General features: G+C 44.5%; 1 protein-coding gene across 1 annotated transcript; it reads left to right on the top strand.

Moving 5' to 3' along the window:
* The first annotated feature begins 10,408 nt into the window (after nucleotides 1–10,408).
* C25H8orf33 (chromosome 25 C8orf33 homolog) lies at nucleotides 10,409–13,079 on the top strand. Its single transcript, XM_032467776.1, has 6 exons — nucleotides 10,409–10,629; nucleotides 10,718–10,763; nucleotides 10,842–10,987; nucleotides 11,186–11,270; nucleotides 11,426–11,572; nucleotides 11,934–13,079. Exons 1-6 carry the CDS (start codon nucleotides 10,624–10,626, stop codon nucleotides 12,071–12,073), a joined length of 570 nt encoding a protein of 189 aa, XP_032323667.1. The 5' UTR covers nucleotides 10,409–10,623; the 3' UTR covers nucleotides 12,074–13,079.
* Nucleotides 13,080–14,975: the final 1,896 nt, after the last annotated feature.

Here is a 14,975-nt window from a genome sequence, read left to right as displayed (position 1 = left end):
AAGGATATGCTGAAGTCCTAGTCGCAGTACATCAGAATATGACCTTATTTGGAAATAGGGTCATTGTTGTTAATTAGTTAAGATGAGGGCATACTGCAGTAGGCTGGGCCCTAACCCCGTATACCTGATGTCCTTATAAGAAGACAGCCATGTGGAGACAGACAAGGAGGTCATTATGGGATGACCCAGACAGATATAGGAGTTAGGCAACTGGAAGCCAAGAAGTGCCAAAGATTGCCAGCAAATCACCAGAAGATAGGAAGGTTCAGACAGCATTTTCCTGCAGGTTTCAAAAAGAACACAGCTCTGCTAATGCCTTGATTTTGGACTTTTACCCTCCAGGACTATGAGACAATGTCTGTGGTTTGTGGTGCTTTGTTACTGACAGCCCAAAGTAATGAATACAAAGTTTCAGAGTGATGAGGGGCAGGTAGTGATCTTCCCAAGGCAATGAGTCGGAGACAGAAGACACAACTCAGGGGCTTACCCCACCTTCCTTTCCCAGAGCATGGCTCACCAACCCAGGGTTCCAGGTCTCCCCAAACCTTTTCTTTCCCAAGATAGGCCTCACAGTATGTACTTCTAACTTATTTCTGGGGCATGAAAATAAGATCATGCTTGTAATTTAAAATAAGACTGAGTTGCTAACTGCAAATATGCATGTAGAAAGGAAATGGGCTCCCACCAGCCAGAAACCGGGAGGCCGCCACACCTCAGATTCTGAGTTCATCAACATGGTGGGTTTCTTTTGCACACAGGTACAGTCCAAGACAACCCCCCCCCCACCAGCCCCGGGAACGCTTAATGGCTAGTGGAAGTAGTGTTTTGTGACATCCATACGGAGAAAGGACAAGCAGGAGAGGGCAGTGGGCTTTCTGACACTCAGATAGGGAAGGTGAGATCCTCTGTGCCTGCCAGCGTAGAGGAAGCAGTCCTTGTCATCATAAATTAGCACATCTCAGGAAAGACTGTTTGAAAGGGGACCTGATGACACACCTTTAAAAGGGGAAATTATTTTTCATGAAAACTTTATAAAATTTATCATTAGCTGAAAATGTAACTTACTTGCAGGTAGCAAGACATATTCTATCAGTGATCTTAATCACTGGCGTCTTCAGGGCTTGGGGAGGAAATCAGCTATCTTTATGTCTTGTGTCTTTAGGAACCAAGAAATCTACTGAGCTGGCATTGCCACACACGCTGCCCTTGACCCTACCATACTTTTATTTCATTAATGGTCATCTCCTGTATGTTCTGTCCAAATCAGACATGGACTTCGCTACTATTTGAAGTCAAGATACAAACTGTTTCTTCTACCAAGATGCTCTATATGTTCCCAACTCCTCCTTCACTCCTAATAAGATGAACACTTTCATATCCAGTCTCTTTCCCCTTGTCTACTCTCACCCCCAGTTGAGCCCTTTAAAATGCTCTGTCCCCAACTCCTGAATGTCACTGATATGAGTAGTATTTTCAGTTTTCAGTTATACTATTGTCAGTTTTTTTCTTACAGTATATCCTATTATTGAACCAGACTTGGGTCTGCTCACCACACAGCCAATTTACTGATACTGGTTTGCGGTGAAGGAAAGTAGAGCGTTTATTGCAGGTGCCCATCAAGGAGTATGGGCAGCTCTTGCTCAAACGACCCAAACTCCCCAGTGGTTTTCATGGGAGAGTTTTCAAAGGCAGCATTTGGGGGTGAGGGCTGCCGGGTGTATGACTTTGTTCTGATTGGTTGGTGGTGAGGGAACAGGGTGATGTTTCAGGAATCTCAATCGTAGGCTTTCTGTTTCAAAGCAGTCTGAGGTCTGCATGCTGGTAGTCAGCATATAGTCACCATCCTCTGCCCGGGTGGGTGGGGATCTTTGCTGAAGAAGAGCTCAAAGACTGCCCGTCTGTTATGTGCATCCCCCTGAGGAGGAACTAGGACTCTGTTATCACTGAACTATTGTCATTACTTTTCTCATTTAACTGCTTTTCCTTTGTTTCTTCCATCCCTCCTTTCCCTAATTAGTAACTGCCTGTGCCTGCTCTTTGGAACTCAGGGAAGGCCTAGGAGACTAAAGCCTTATTCTACAAACAAGAAACAGGGAACACAGGGGCATTTGTATCCATTAGGGCCCTGCAGGTTCCTACTTGGTTTCATTCCCACCTTTTCTTTGATACTCCTCAATCTTAGGGGAACAGGTGTGGGACAAGACAGGGAGTAAAGTTTTGGACAGACAGGTTAATCATAAATTCAGCAGAAGATCTCAGTTTTAGTGGAGTTGGTTTCAGTCCCATCTATTTCATGAATATTTGGCTCCTGCATTACAAACTTCCAGACAGTCTATCCTTATTAATAGTGGGGATCATGACTCACCAGTGGGTTTTTTTCCTCTCTCTTTTCTTTATCTGAAGTCTCCATGCTGCTTCTTTTACAGCTATACTAAAGCCTTTTGTAAAGATTGTTAAACATGAAAAAGAAGGCTTTTGTAAGATATCTTATTCAACTGGAGCACGGAGAGGGTATGTGATGGTTAATTAGAGGGTGCTTTGGTTGAGATTAACAATTGAATAGGTAGAGTGAGTGGTGGGCCCTATTCAGTCAGTTGAAGGCCTAAATAGAACAAAAAGGTTGGCTCTCCCACTCCTGCCTCAGTGCCTTGAACTAGGACATCAGTGTTTTTTCCCCCCTGCCTTTGGATTCAAACTGAAACATTCACTCTTCTGATATCCAGCAGGTCTCTGCAGCCTCGCCACAACCTGCCCCGCACCTACCTCCACCCCCACACCCCGCCTCTCGTTTACTCTTGTTTATAGCCTCATGTTACTAAGGTTGTTGCTCCCAGGATTATATCCCAACCCCTCCCTCAAATAGAAACCAATCACTCTTATGTAAGTCTCAGAAGGCAGCTGCAAAGAGAAGAAATAAGAACTGGTTAGAACCTATTAAGCCCAAGATGGCAGAATATTTGATGTCCAGAGGACATTGAGTCTCATTATAGGCTCACTGTAATGTAATAGCTGCTAAATGACACACCTACAGGCGCCTAGACAGTTGACAGTTGCCATGACAGCAAATGGAAAAGCCCTTACAAGGATGGAAAAGAAGGTGATTGGCTCCAGCACACCCGGAAGGAGGACATGATGGCAGAAGCTTCTAATAAAAGTCCACATGGCCTAATCCAGAGCTGGAGCTGTCTTGACTGGCGTCTTGGCAGATGGTTCCTAACTCAAGTGCTTTCTTTCCTCTTCCTCTTTAGAGCAGTAAAGCAGCTTTTCACTTTGTCACTCTGCCTCTGCTGCGAATTCTTTTACAGCTGAGGGCAAGAACCCGCACTTCGGTGGGCCTTCCAATTTAGAGTCTCACTCTGCTAACACTTCTGTCCTGGCCTGTCAGCATTCAGACTGGACTACATCATCTCTCCCCATTCTCAGGCCTTTGGATTCAGAATGGAACTGCACCATCTGCTGTCCGGGGTCTCTGCCTGCTGACAGCAGCTCTTGGGACTTGTCAGCTTCCATAATCATATGAGCCAATTCCTATTTTATATACATTTACGTACATGTATATTATCTGTCTGTCATCTGTCTCATGTTAGCTCTGTTGTTCTGTCACTTGGGAGACCCTGACATACAGGACACCGTCTCAGATGCCTGTTTGCCCTGAGACGGCAGTGTCAGGTTGTTGGTGCACAACTTTGTCTTAATGTGAGTGGGGTGCTCGGGTTGTAGTCTCTTTCTCTCAGTGTTCTGGAGGCACCATCCATTCACTTTCTGCTTTCAATGTTGATAATGAGAATTCCGCTGATAGTTTGACTCTTTTTCCTTTGTAGATTACCTTGAGTTTCCATCCAGAAGACTGTATTATCTCCTGCTTTATGTAGAAGAATTCAAGAATGTTACCAGGCTATAAAAAAATGACAACATAATGCCGTTTGCAGCAACATGGATGGCCCTGGAGAATATCATTCTAAGAGAAGTAAGCCAGAAAGAGGAAGAAAAATACAGCATGGTATCACTTATATGTGGAATCTAAAAAAAGAAGAAGAAGAAGGAGGAGGAGAAGGAGAAGGAGGAGGAGGAGGAGAAGAAGAAGAAGACAAATGAACTTATATATAAAACAGAAACAAACTCACAGGTATAGAATACAGACTTGTGGTTGCCAGGACGGAGAAGGGTGGGAAGGGTTAGACTGAGAGTTTGAGATTTGCAGATACTGACAGGTATATATAAAATAGAGAAACAAGTTTATACTGTATAGCACAGGGAAATATATTCAATATCTTGTAGTAGCTCACGGTGAAAAAGAATATGAAAATGAATACATGTATATTCACGTATGACTAAAGAATTGTGCTGTACACCAGAAATTGACACAACATTGTAAACTGACTATAACTCAATTAAAAAAAAAAAAAGAATTTTACCAGGCTATACCATTTCTCACCAATACAACCTGGAACTCATTGAGCTCTTTCTATCTGCCAGGTGGAGTTTTGCTAGGCAAAGTATTAGTGACAGAGAGAGTGGCCAGGGGGCTTAAGCTGTAAGCCGAGGCATTATTAAAATAGTGAACCATGTGTCCTAGCCAGGTATGAGGGACATGGGAACAGGAGGGAGGGGATGGTAAATAAAAAGTGGTTGGGCTCAACAAGTGGTACTGAAGTAGCAGGATAGCCATAGGCAAAATAAAGACTTTGGATCCCTACCTCTCAGGATATACCAAAAATTAACTCTAGGGCTGCTTTGAGGATTAGATCAGTTACTATGTTTAGGGCATTAACATTGCTGTGTGAATATTTTTGATTATTGTTGTCATTAATATTATGATGGAAATTGGAACTGTTGTACCCATATTTATGCTCTTACTCAGTGAATGTTTTTGGAATGAATGAATGAATAAACCTATTTTACTGCTAGTACTTCAGTCATACCCTAATATCTCTTTCCTAGTGAATTATAGGGGCCTCCTAATTTGCCTCCCTTTGACTAAGCTTTCTTTTCTCTCATTCATTCATTTAATCTTTTCCTCATTTATTTACTCATTCCACAAATATTTGTTGAGCATCTGTTGTGTGCTAAGTACTTTCCTAGGCAATGGAGATACAACAATAAGTAAGACACGCTATCTAGTAGGCATAGGAGGAAACATGTTTACAACAACTAAATGCAAAACAAAGCTGTGCAGGTACCTAGTAAAGGTGTGTTTAGGATACTACGTTGAGGATACCTTAGGGATACAAAGGAGGAAATGAAGCAGTTTGCAGTAAGCCAGTGTTATCGGCTGAATTGGGCCCCCCGCCAAATTCACATGTGGAAGTCCCTCAGAATGTATCTGTATTTGGAGATAGGACCTTTAAAGAGTTAACCAAGGTAAAATGAAGACATATGGGTGGGCCCTGATCCAATATGAACTGGTGTCCTTACCAGAAGACGACACCAGGACAGAGACACACACACATGGGTATAGAAGAAAGACCATGTGCATATTCAGTGAGAAGGCAGCCACCTCCAAGTCAAGGGAAGCATTCTCAAAAGAAGCCAGACCCAGTGTCTTTTACTTTTAGTCTGTGGAAATGTGAGAAAATAAATTTTGGCTGTTTAACCACCCCATCTGTGGTGTTTTTTTTTTTTACTAGAGCTGTAGCAAAATACTGCAGGTAGTCAATAAAGGCTTTATAAGAGAAGCAGTGTTTTGCCTGTTCTTGAAAGAGGATGGGTAATAATTATAGCTACCACCTAAATAATGCATCCCATGTGCCAGGCAGTGCTGTATGCTTTTTACACAAAGTATCATTTAATCATAACATAGCCCTATGTGATGGACACTTACTATTCTATTCATCACATTTTCAAACTAAGGCACAGAGAAGTTCCATCACTTTCCCAAGCACACCAGCCTAGTCAATATTGGAGCCAGGAGTTGAACCCTGGCAGTTTGAGACTGAGGCATCAAAGTAGGAGGGTATGGTCTTTATGAACACAGTCAGGAAGAGGAATTACGAGCTTAGAGATGGGAGGGTTTTGTACACTATGTTAAGAGAGTTAAAAGTTTTATTTTCTATAACCAGTAGGGATCCATTGGAAGATTTTAAGCTGGAGACGAGCCTGATTACATTGTTTTAGTAATTGTACTCTTCTAAAATGGAGGATAAATTATAGAGTCCAGAGGCTGGAAACAAAGAAACAGACAAGTCAGGAAGTCATCACAATAGATGGGGTGAGAGACTATAGGATGTTAGATGAGAAATGTGTATATAGAGCCAGGGCAGCAGCAGAACATGACGTGAGAGGAGGAATCCCTATAAAAAACTCCCACCCCCCTGCTTTTCTTGCCTTTTCTATGTGATAGGCTGTACTGTAGGCCCTGGAGGTAGACTTGAGAATGTCTCAGAGTATCTGACGAGATACCTAGAAGGGGATGAGAAGCAGAGCAGTTTTGACACATGTGGCCACAGTTGCCATGGAAACCTCTGGATGGGCACTCACCCCAGCTTAGGGATGGAGTCAGGAGTTTTTTCCCAGAGGAGCTTAGTGCTAAAGGATAAATAGAAGTTATCCATTGGCAAAATGTTCCAGGGAGGAATTTTCTAGCCAGGGTGTGGATAACACATCTTCAGAGGGTCAGGAGTTAGAGGGAACTGTGTAGTTCAGGGATTGAAAGGCATTCAGGTTTTTCCAGGTCTAAGTTGTAAGCAAAGTGGGTAGTGAGAGATGGAGTCAAAGAGGGATAAGGAGCTATATCATGAGGGATCTTACAAGCTTTGTTGAGGAGCCTTGGCTTAAGAGCAGTACTTGGAAAACGAGTAGACAATGAATTTTAGGATAAGCGGAGTCTGAGTTATCTGAATCATCTAGGCAAAGGCATTCAGGAAGTACTTGCTTTGACACATATTATACTCATTTTTCTGAATAAACAATTGAAACTAGTACATTGTGTTGAACTGGCCTAAGTTTTAGTTTTTCCAATATTTTTCTTCATATTTTCACCTTAGTTTCATTGTACTGGTCAACAGTTCTATTATGTGTGCAATTTTTCATACAGAAAATGGTTTCTCTGCCTTTGACGTTATAGGTCAGGTGGTTTTCTTTGGCTGTTGTCCAATTATAGCTCAGAGTCTGAGCTGCGTCTGCCCAACAGCTCCACAGTGCAGGGCTTTTGCTTCTGCTGCACGAATGTGAGTGGATGCCACGAAGGGTACATGCAGCTCTTAACTGTCCGAGTCACTAGAAGCTACACATCCTTTAAAATCTTTTTAATTGTGGTAAAATACACATAACATAAAATTTACTATCTTAACCATTTTTAAGTGTGCAGTTCAATAGTCTTAAGTATATTCACATTGTTTTGCATCTAATCTCCAGAACGTTTTCATCTTGAAAAGCTAAAAACTCTACCCACTACACAATTCCCCATTTTCCCCCTGACCAGGTCCTGACAACTGCCATCTACATTACACTTCTATGAGTTTGACTACTCTAGATCCTTCATATGGGTGGAATCATACAGTATTTGTTCTATGACTGGCTTATTTCACTTGGCATAATGTCCTCAAGGTTCATCCATGTTGTAGCCTATGCCAGAATTTCTTTCTAAGACTGAATAATATTTGGTTGCATGTATAGACCACATTTTGCTTGTCCACTCATTTGTCAACAGACACTTGGGTTGCTTCCACCTTTTGGCTACTGTGGCTTCTGCTGCAATGAACTTGGGTGTGCAAATATCTCTTTGAGACTCTGCTTTCAATTCTTCTGGGTAAATACCCAGAAGTGAAATTGCTGGATCATATGACAGTTTTATTTTTAATTTTTTGAAGAACTGCTGTACTGTTTTCCACAGTGATGTTCCCATTTTCCATTCCTACCAACAGTGCACAAGGGTTCCAATTTGCCCACATCCTCATTAACACTTGTTACTTTCTGTGTTTTTGATAGTATCTATACTAAAGGGTATGAAGTGATATCTCATTATGGTTTTGATTTGCATTTCCCTAATAATTAGTGATGTTGAACGTATCTTCTTTGGAGAAATGTCTGTTTGTTTTTCATTTTTGTTTTTAATCACGTTACTTGTTTTCTGGTTTTTGAGTTATAGGAGTCCTGTACATATTCTGTATATTAACCTCTTCTCAGATACATGATTTACAAATACTTTCTCCCGTCCTGTAGGTAGGCTTTTCACTCTGTTTATTGTGTTGTTTCCTGTGGAAGTTTTTACTTTTGATGTCGCCCAATTTATCTGTTTTTTCTTTGGTTGTTTGTCCTTTGGCTGTCATATCCAAGAAATCATTGTCAAATCAGATGTCATGAAGCTTTTCTATATTTCCATTTTAAAAAGTTTTGGTTATGTGTGGATCTTCCATGTTCAGTGACTCCATAGTACTCTCCTGTCTCAAGTCATTGTTACCCTATTCCCATGTGTTTAATAAACATGACACCAAGTTTTGTAACTATCCAGGTATAGGTGTATTCCCCCCCCCCCCCCCAGTCACTGAGAGATCACCTTGATCAAAATATCCCCTTGGAATCCTCTTACACTGTTGGTGGGAATGTAGTTTGGTGCAGCCATTATGGAAAACACTATGGCGATTCCTCAAAAGACTAGAAATAGACTTACCAAATGATCCAGCAATCCCACTCCTTGGCATATATCCAGAGGGAACCTTAATTCAAAAAGACACATGCACCCCAGTGTTCATAGCACTATTTATGATAGCCAAGACATGGCAACAACCTAAATGTCCATTGACAGATGACTGGATAAAGAAGTTGTGGTACATTTATACAATGGAATACTACTCAGGCATACAAAATAATAAAATGCCATTTGCAGCAACATGGATGGACCCAGAGATTGTCATTCTAAGTGAAGTAAGCCAGAAAGAGAAAGAAAAATACCATATGAAGTCACTTACATATGGAGTCCAAAAAAAAAAAAAAAAAAGCCAAATGAACTTCTCTGCAAAACAGAAATAGACTCACAGACATAGAAAAGAAACTTATGGTTACCAGAGGGGGAAGTGGGTGGGAAGGACTATATTGGGAGTTTGAGATTTGCAGATACTAATATATGTAAGATAGATAAACAAGTTCATACTGTACAGCACAGGAAACTATATTCAATATCTTGTAGTAACTTATGGTGAAAAAGAATATGAAAATGAATATATGTATGTTCATGTATGACTGAAGCATTATGCTGTACACCAGAAATTGACACAACGTTGTGAACTGACTATACTTCAATTAAAAAAATATATATATATATATGCAAAAAACTATCCCCTTGCCTGCAAGATACACAATATTTTGTTCTAACATTCATTTCCTTTGGCTCTTTTTGTGTGAATCATCAACCTGGCCAGTTATCTTATTAGGTTGGTTTGTTTTGTTTGTTAAGAAATCATATATTTCCCTGCCCAGGCTGCCATAACAAATACCACAGACTGGATGTCTTAAACAGCAGATGGTTATTTTTGCACAGTTCTGGTGGCTGGAGGTCCGCAATCAGGTCCCCTCTAGGGTTGGTTTCTTGTCAGGCTTTTGTACTTAGCTTTCAGGTGGAAACTTCCTGCTGTGCCCCTGGTGGCATTTTCTCTGTGTGTTTGCAGCATGAGGTGTTTGGTGTCTCCATCTTCTGATAAGTACACCAGTCCTATCTGATTAGGGCTCCATCTTTATGATCTTGTTCAGCCATAAGTACCTCACCACATTGGATGTTAGGGCTTCAAAATACGAATTTTTGCGGGACAAAATTCAGCCAGCTTGTAATACATAGAGAGTGGCCAGTGACTGTCTTGCAGTTATTGAGTCTGAGTATATAACAAAGCGGAACAAATAAGTAGATACTCAAATATTTAAAAATCTTGATTGACTGCCTGTCATGAAAAGCCACCCCCCTTTCACTTGACTTTTCCTCTTTCTGTATGAGTAGTGTCACTAAATACATATTCTGTGTTAGTGCTAATTTGTGGTAAGTGATGGAGAGGAAGGATTCAGGTGCCTAGCTGAAAGAACATAGCTCAGCTAAATAAAAAAAAGAATCCAAGTGTCCTATTTCCACTTTTTTCTGCATTTAAGTCTAAGACCACGTCACCAAGACCGGCTCCCAGTGCTTCGCACTGAGCTTAGAACGGAAGCCGCCTCCGGCCGCGGTCTGGGGCCCTGCACGACCGGCTCCGACCCAACTCTCCCACCTCGCCTGGCACCTCGGCCCCTGCCGCAGACCGCCTTCCCGCTGCAGGACCAGCCCCGTCAGGCCTGGCACGTGCTGCGCCTCCGAGGTCTTTGCTGACCACTCCCCGCCGCGTTGGAGCCGCTGTTATGCACAACGCCTCTCTGGGTGACAGTGTTTGTTGTGTATTTACCTGCTTTTCCCTCCCTACGAGAAGGTGAGCCTGAAGGGCACATTCCTTGTTTAGGGCGCTGTCCTTTCATCCCGAGCTTTACAGCGCAGTGAGTGTGCGACCTGGGTCTGGCCAGGCAGCCCTGGCCCCGCCCGCAAAGGGCCCCGCCCACATTCACAGCCCCGCCCGCGCCCTGCGGAACGCTGCGACGCAGACGTGTTTCCGGGGGAGGGAATTCAGCGTGGGACTGGAAGCCCTACGCGGGCTTCCGCGGCTGCTGCGGCACATGGCGGTGAGCGGTGTGGCGAGGATGCGCCGGTGGCGGGGTCTTAGGCCATCGGCGACCCCTCCTGACCCTCGTGCTGTCCCCCTTTCTCCAGGCTCCAGGACATTCTGCTCGGGAGACATCGGCAGCTCCAGGGCCAGGTACTGCCCGCGCACCCTGCAGACCCCGGGTCCCGAGTCCTTCAACTGTAAGGTTCCATCCAGTCTGTCTCCGCTTAGGGCAGCCTACGTGCAGTGACGCCGCCTCCAGGGCCAAGAAACATAAGAAGAAGAAAAACCGGAATGGGGCCTCTGTGGCGAATGTAGGCGGGAAGGCCTCAGAAAAGCCCGCTGCAGAGGAAGCCCCGCTAAGCGCTGAGGCCCAGGCAAGGGCGGGTCTCAGTGGGGAAGGGTGGAGCCCCTGGTTGCATTTTGGGTAGGAGTCCTCCGGTGGGTGTGGTTTCGAATTAGCAGGGCTAAGGGATGGAGTGTGAGATGGGGCATTTTGCGTTCCTGTAGGATGGGGCTGGAGGCCGCGGGGGTCCTGGTGCTCTCTCACAACCCTTATCCCCAATCCATCACAGGCGGAGCAGCTGGCCCGGGAACTGGCCTGGTGCGTGGAGCAGCTGGAGTTGGGGCTGAAGACGCAGAGACCCAACCCTAAGCAGAGTGAGGGGCCCTTCTGTAGAATTAGGGGGAGGTGAACAGTGACAGTCCTAGGCCTTCCTTGCAGGTGCTGCCAGGGGATGGAATTGTTTCTTTTGCGGTGGGGCAGCTGGAGGAGAGAATAGAGGAGGTTACCAGTCCTTTATTTTTATCTGCAGAAGAGCAGGCTCTCGGGGCAATCCGAATCCTGAGCAGCCAAAGAACCCCCCTGCCCCGGAAGAGGCAGCTGATGCGCTCCTTGTTTGGAGACTACAGGGCTCAGATGGAAGCTGAGTGGAGCGAGGCCCTGCGGGCTCTCAGGACCGGTGAGGAGCTGGGAACCGGTTGATACAGGACTGCCTAGTTCAAGGGGGTGGGGAGGAAGAGCCTAGGGAGTGGATAGAGGAAGCCCAGAGCAGTAGGGTTGGCGGGGATACGAGATGGCTCAGTGAAGCCCCAGGGAGCAGGGAGGTAGAAGGCTTGGATCTCTCACAGAACTCGGGCTGGGACAGGAGGCAGGCAGAGACAGGAGTCAGTCTCTCTGTGATTCTCAGCGGGGTGTGATGTTAGTACTTTCCTTATAATTTTGAGAAGTAAATCAGTTGGTGTTTACAAAGGGGTTAGAGTTGTATGGACGCTGTTTCTGTTACTGTTTAGTCCTGACGTTGTCTCTCCCCTCGCCTATAGCAGCCCACTCGGCCCAGGTGCAGCCTGCAGGTGAGGCCACCAGAAGGAAGAGCCGAAAGGTCTGCAGGCCCCATCTAGCAAGGGGAGCCAAGGATATCCTAGACACTCCTCATGAAGAGTTCAGGTTCAACTTCTTTTAGCCTCTTCCCCATCCAGGACAGTCCCCCTCTGCAGGTGGTAGAGGGGTTTGTCTTGAGTGCAGAGCTTTTCCAGGGATGCTTTGTCAGACAGATGTGGGATTGGTCTGTCCCTGGCTGGTCACTGAGTCTTGTGTCGACCCAATTCACTTGGAGACACCAACTCTACTGGAGGGTCGAAGTAAAGGGGCAGGGTCAGGGTGTGAAGGGGTCTGGCCAGGATATGGTGGGTGGAAATTGGAAAGAGTGGGAGGAGTATTCATGTCTTAACAGGGATGTGGTTGGACCTGGCAATGATGCAACTCCTTTTCAGTCCTTGTGTGGGAGTTTTGGGTTGTTGTCATGGGAATTGTCAACCCGGCATGATTCTGTTGGGTGTGTCATTTAGCATGCTAATATATTACAATGAACGTGTACTAAGGCTCAAGGTGGGCTGGAAGTCTTATATTCTGCAGTCTTGGACCCTAGTCTGTTCTAATCAGTTTTTGTGCTTTTCTCTATGCAGCTGCCTCCTGAAACTTAGATAAGAGTAATTGGGTTCCACTCAAGGGAGAGGCAGGGGTATGAACCTGGGGCAACAGAGTCTAATATTTCAACATTTTGATGTATCTTGTGTCTTCTGTTGTATGAAAAATTCAGAATTCTGTTGTGTGAAAAAATTCAGAATTGCTTGTGTTTGCAAATTGAAAGTTGACAGTCTACAGTCTTTAAGAATATTCAGCTAGCTACTTAGAACGCTTTATTTGATATGAGTGGGTCTTTTTAATGAGATTTTTGTCTGACTGCATTGTGTGATGTCCTCTGAGGCACCACTTTGATATTTCTGCTGTCTTAACAAAGGATTTTCCAGTCACATATGTTTTCCTGACCATGCCCTGCATTTTATCTTTGTTTAGAATCCTTTTTCTCGGGGAGGCAATAAAGTTTATTTTGGGAGATACTGTTAAACAAAATTAAAGTTGTGTACGTTAGCAACTGTCGAATGAAATAAATGCACAGCCTAAAAGTTGAGAGTTATGCTTTACTTGGCGGGAGGACTGGAGCAGGGGTGACAGCCTCTCAGATTGCTCTGAGGGAGTGCGCCAGAGAGATGGGGGAGGAGCTAAGATATATAGAAATTTTACAACAAAGATCAGGTAGTAAGAACATTAAAAGATTGCTTGTTAACTGAAGAAAGCCAGATATCTCAAGTTAAAGAATTTAGCACTGTTCTGTGTACGGGAGGGAGCAAACATTTGGGCTTACTGAAATTATTCCTTCAACAAGCATCTAGCTATCTAGGGCCAGTATGCTGTCCTTTCATATTTTAAGTCCCCTCAGGCTGATGAGGCCTAGCTGCAGGCTTATCTTCACTCTGGGGGTGGTGGCAGTGGCTGATGACTTGAGATCTTCAGCATTCTTTTACTGGTATGGCTTGCAGTATTTTCTGTTCACACAGCATAACTCAACATCCTTAATTGGTTGAGCACAGAGGATTTTTAAGGCATTGAAACTATGTGGTGTGATACATTCATGGTGAGATGCGTTTGCCAGAACCCATAGGTTGTACATCACCAGGAGTGAACTCTGATGTAAACTCTGGACTTTGGTGATCATGATGTCTCCATGTAGATTCAGCAGTCGTGACCAACACACAGAATGCTAATAGGATAGTTGGGGGGTAGGAGGCTCTGAGAACCTGTGTGTGTGTCTGGGGTTTGGGGGTGGGAATGGGGGTGATGCAGGAAAAACGAATGTGGGGCATGAGAAGGGCTGTGTCCCAGGCTTCGGTTGAGCCCTTGGGACATGCCCCACCAAGTATGGGTCCTTGGCTTTGTGCAGGAAGGAATTCAAGATCGAGCCACAGTTGAGTAAAGGTAGATTTATTCAGAGAGGTGTATTGAAAGGCAGGAGAAAGGCCACGAGGTGTGGGGGCTAGGTGCTCAGATTAAAAGTAGGTACACACACCATAGACAGAGCGTGGTCCATCTCCACCTCCGAATGGAGAGAGGCAGCTGTGGCGAGGAACTGTGGTGCCAGTTTTTATGGGCTCAGTGGCTTCATGTGCTAATAAGTGGAAGGGCCAGTCTAAGTAGCCTGGGGAAAGGGCTGGGATTCCCAGGAAGTTGGCCATTTCCCACTCTGACCTTTTGCGCCCAGCCTTGGGCCTGCCATGGTGCCTGTGGGCATGTTATTCACCATGCTTATATTACAGTGGGCGTATAATGAAGCTCAAGATCTGCTAGAAGTTAAATCTCTCATCATCCTGAGCCTCAAGGCCTACTGGGGGTTGAATCTTTCACCATTTTGATATTAATTGCTGTAGCATTCCTTGAATGGCTGTGCCCTGCCCCCTTCCTGTTTCAGGGGGAGCAGCAAGAGCAGATCGTGGGCATATGGGACCTCTCTGTACCCTGCCCAACTTTGTTGTGAGCTCAAAACTGCTTAAAAAAAAGAAGCCTCTTTAAACAAAGAAACACACATTCCAGTAGTATCCCATGGCTGCTCCTCTTCAAGTCCTCAAGTTTTCTGGGCCATGGGAGTGGAACGTCAGCCGACATCATGTTTTTTTCACCCTGCATCCTTTTAAAGTTTTATGTGACATCTGCTTTTTATCTCTTACATTCTTCTTATTTTAAAAATAGTGTTTTTCCTTCTTCTTTAAAAAAAAATTGATGTATAACTGATGGGCAGTATTGTTGCCGAAAGATCAGCCCCCGTCACTGATGAGCCAAATAACCCAGAGACAAGTTCTTGGACCTTAGAAGAAAAGAGGCAATTTTATTGCTTTGTCAGGCAAAGGGGACTCACAGCAGGATAGTGCCTTCAAAACTGTGAACCCACCTTGGAGATGGGGTGGGGTGGTTATATAGCCATAGCTCAAACAATAAAGCATTGATAAGAAGTGACAGAATCATTTTCTCAT

This window comes from Camelus ferus, chromosome 25, assembly GCF_009834535.1.
Source record: "Camelus ferus isolate YT-003-E chromosome 25, BCGSAC_Cfer_1.0, whole genome shotgun sequence".
Taxonomy (NCBI): domain Eukaryota; kingdom Metazoa; phylum Chordata; class Mammalia; order Artiodactyla; family Camelidae; genus Camelus; species Camelus ferus.
The sequence above is the reverse complement of the archived record's forward strand: the minus strand, read 5'-3'. Positions and strand labels throughout refer to the sequence as shown.